The following is a 3,170-nucleotide window of genomic DNA, read 5'->3' on the forward strand; positions in this document are numbered from 1 at the left end:
CTGTGGAGGATGAGGATGAAGAGCAGAGGAGCTGCAGTGAGGCTGTTCTGAAGATCACACTGAACTTCCTGAGGAGGATGAAGCAGAAGGAGCTGGCTGAGCGTCTGAGGAGCAGTAGGACCATTTAACACATTTAACAAGGTGCTCACAGTCATTTGATCTTCTCTGAGACTCAGGTCTGTATCTGTTGTTTTCATTCAGGGAACTTATTCTAGAGTTTATCAGCGTAAACTGAAGTCTGACCTGCAGCAGAAGTTTGAGTGTGTGTTTGAGGGCATCGCTAAAGCAGGAAACTCCAGCCTTCTGAATGAGATCTACACAGAGCTCTACATCACAGAGGGAGGTCTTCAGAGGTCAACCAGGAACATGAGGTCAGACACATGGAAACAGCCTCCAGACACCAGGCCCAGCAGAAACACCCATCACATGTGAAGACATGTTTAAAGGCCCAGCTCACACACATGGAGCCATCAGAACAGTGCTGACAAAGGGAGTGGCTGGCATCGGGAAAACAGTGCTCACTCAGAAGTTCAGTCTGGACTGGGCTCAAGGCAAAGCCAACCAGGACATACAGCTGCTGTTCCCGTTCACTTTCAGAGCACTCAATGTGCTGAAGGAGAGCTTCAGCTTGGTGACACTTGTTGGTCACTTCTTTAGTCAAACACGAGCAGAAACTCTGCAGCTTTGAAGACCTCCAGGTGCTCTTCATCTTTGACGGTCTGGACGAGTGCAGACCTCCTCTGGACTTCACCAAAACCGAGGTCCCTGACCGACCCCACAGAGTCCGCCTCAGTGCACGTGCTGCTGGTGAACTCATCAGGGGGAGCCTGCTTCCCTCCGCTCGCCTCTGGATAACCACACGACCTGCGGCGGCCAATCAGATCCGTGCTGAGTACGTCTCCATGGTGACAGAGGTCAGAGGGTTCACCAACCCACAGAAAGGAGCAGTACTTCAGGAAGAGGTTCAGAGACGAGGCCGACACAATCATCTCCCACATCAAGACGTCCAGAAGCCTCCACATCATGTGCCAACCTGCCGATCTTCTGCTTGGATCGCTGCCGCCAGTCCTGGAGCAATCTGTTGAAAAGCAGAGAGAGAGAAGAAGCTGCCCAAGAGCCTGACTCAGATGTACATCCACTTCCTGGTGGTTCAGGCCAAAGTCAAGAACATCAAGTATGAAGGAGGATCTGAGACAGACCTACACTGGAGTCAAGAGACCAGGAAGATGGTGAAGTCTCTGGGAAAACTGGCCTTTGAGCAGCTGCAGAAAGGAAACCTGATCTTCAACGAGAGTGACCTGAGCGAGTGTGGGCTGGACGCTGCAGTGGCCTCAGTGTAACTCCGGAGTGTTCACACAGGTCTTCAGAGAGGAGTCCAGGCCTGTACCAGGACAAGGTCTACTGCTTCATCCATCTGAGTGTGCAGGAGTTTTCTGGCTGCTCTTCACGTCCATCAGACCTTCATCAACACTGGGATCAACCTGCTGAACCCACCACAGTCCTCTGAGTGTCCTGACACTGAAGCCTTCTACTGCTCTGCTGTGGACCAGGCCTTACAGAGTCCAAACGGACACCTGGACCTGCTCCTCCGCTTCCTCCTGGGTCTTTCACTGTCGACCAATCAGAGCCTTCTACAAGGTCTGCTGACACAGACAGGAAGTAGCTCCCAGACCAATCAGAAAACAGCTGAGTACATCAAGGAGAAGCTGAGTAAGGTGTCTGCAGAGAGGAGCATCAACCTGCTCCACTGTCTGAATGAACTGAATGATCGTTCTCTGGTGGAGCAGATCCAACTTTACCTGAGCTTAGGACGTCTGTCTGAAGGTCGACTGTCTCCTGCTCAGTGGTCAGCTCTGGCCTTCATCTTACTGTCATCAGAAGAAGATCTGGACCAGTTTGAGCTGAATAAATACTGTGCTTCAGAGGAGGGTCTACAGGGGCTGCTGCCAGTGGTCAAGGCCTCCACCAAAGCTCTGTGAGTCTCCTTTGTTTAACAGAGGATGGTTTGATTCAACTTCCACATAAACAATGTTTTCTGTCTCCAGACTGAGCGGCTGTAACCTGTCAAAGAGAAGCTGTGAAGCTCTGTCCTCAGTCCTCAGCTCCCAGTCCTCTAGTCTGAGAGTCCTGGACCTCAGTCTCAACCACTTGAAGGACTCAGGGCTGAAGATGTTGTGTGTTGGACTGAAGAGTCGTCACTGTAAACTGGAACAGCTCAGGTCAGAATTATACATTATAAAGGTCTTTTCTTTTTGTCTGTGTCTAAATTCACCTTGAGGAGTTTGTGCTGGTGGAGTAAAAGCTTTTTGAGTGATTCACAGACAGACCCAGGCTCACCTGTGCAGACTCACCATAGACTGTATTACGAAGTGAACTAAGGGAGTGTGACGTCACCCAGAGCGTTCAGCTACAGTCACATGAAGCTCACTGAGGCTAGCAGTTATAAGAGAGAATTTAAAGCTGAGTTTAATATTCCAACTGCTGTCAATCAAACCTGTTGCTAACATGAGTGGGAGGGACCTCAGGGAAAGAAGGCGCCTGATTGGTCTGTTATTAATGTTCATGTCTCAATTTGGGCTAAAAAAGTGAAATAAAAAGTGAGGCTAGGATCATGTAGAGCGAGTTCATACGAACATTTTAAGACCAAAATGACTTTCAATAGAAAAGTTGGAGCCAGAGATGATGGAGCCAGAATGTGATCATCATTTCCTCTTTGGAATTCAGCATTTGATAAACAGTTTATGAGACAGACTCGGGTTTAGCTGCACAGACAGACACAGGAGGAGACATGTCGCTGATTTTAAGGTGATCTAGATTTTCTTGTCAGACGAATGTGTCAAACAGCAGCTCTGCAGCCCGTTCATACAAATATACATCTTCTCTTGTTTCAGTGATGCTTGTTTTGAGTTTTTGGATGCACTGGCTCCATTAAGGCTAAAGTGCACGAAGCCCATGGCACAGCTTTGGTTAAATGAGAAAACACGTGAGGCTCGACGCTCATGTAGACGCACTGAGAGGAAATGGAATAAAGAGCATCTACAGGTCTCCCTGCAAATGTCAAGAGACAGTTTGGTCAAATATCAGAACAGTTAAAGCTGCTAAATGTAGTTTTATATCAAACATGGTGTCAACAAACTGTCACAAACCTCAGATGCTTTTTAGTACTTTGA

At 48.5% G+C, this 3,170-nt stretch overlaps 1 protein-coding gene across 1 annotated transcript; it reads left to right on the forward strand.

The window, feature by feature from the left end:
* The first annotated feature begins 436 nt into the window (after positions 1 to 436).
* LOC129410415 (NLR family CARD domain-containing protein 3-like) lies at positions 437 to 3,093 on the forward strand. The gene is made up of 6 exons (XM_055158544.1): positions 437 to 551; positions 658 to 782; positions 1,155 to 1,336; positions 1,427 to 1,975; positions 2,046 to 2,219; positions 2,892 to 3,093. The coding sequence occupies exons 1-6, from the start codon at positions 437 to 439 to the stop codon at positions 3,091 to 3,093; spliced, it is 1,347 nt and encodes a 448-aa protein (XP_055014519.1).
* The last annotated feature ends 77 nt before the right edge of the window (positions 3,094 to 3,170 follow it).

The sequence above is a fragment of the Boleophthalmus pectinirostris genome, unplaced genomic scaffold, assembly GCF_026225935.1.
Source record: "Boleophthalmus pectinirostris isolate CB_2022bp ecotype Guang Dong unplaced genomic scaffold, ASM2622593v1 HiC_scaffold_22, whole genome shotgun sequence".
In the NCBI taxonomy this organism is placed as follows: Eukaryota; Metazoa; Chordata; class Actinopteri; order Gobiiformes; family Gobiidae; genus Boleophthalmus; species Boleophthalmus pectinirostris.

What these genes read in the sequence shown, in the direction of transcription:
- LOC129410415 (XM_055158544.1), top strand. Translation starts at nt 437, where the DNA reads ATGTTTAAAGGCCCAGCTCACACACATGGAGCCATCAGAACAGTGCTG. An exon ending in TCCCTGACCGACCCCACAGA is followed by an intron (nt 783 to 1,154) that starts GTCCGCCTCAGT and finishes CTGGTGGTTCAG; the next exon opens with GCCAAAGTCAAGAACATCAA. An exon ending in GACGCTGCAGTGGCCTCAGT is followed by an intron (nt 1,337 to 1,426) that starts GTAACTCCGGAG and finishes CTGAGTGTGCAG; the next exon opens with GAGTTTTCTGGCTGCTCTTC.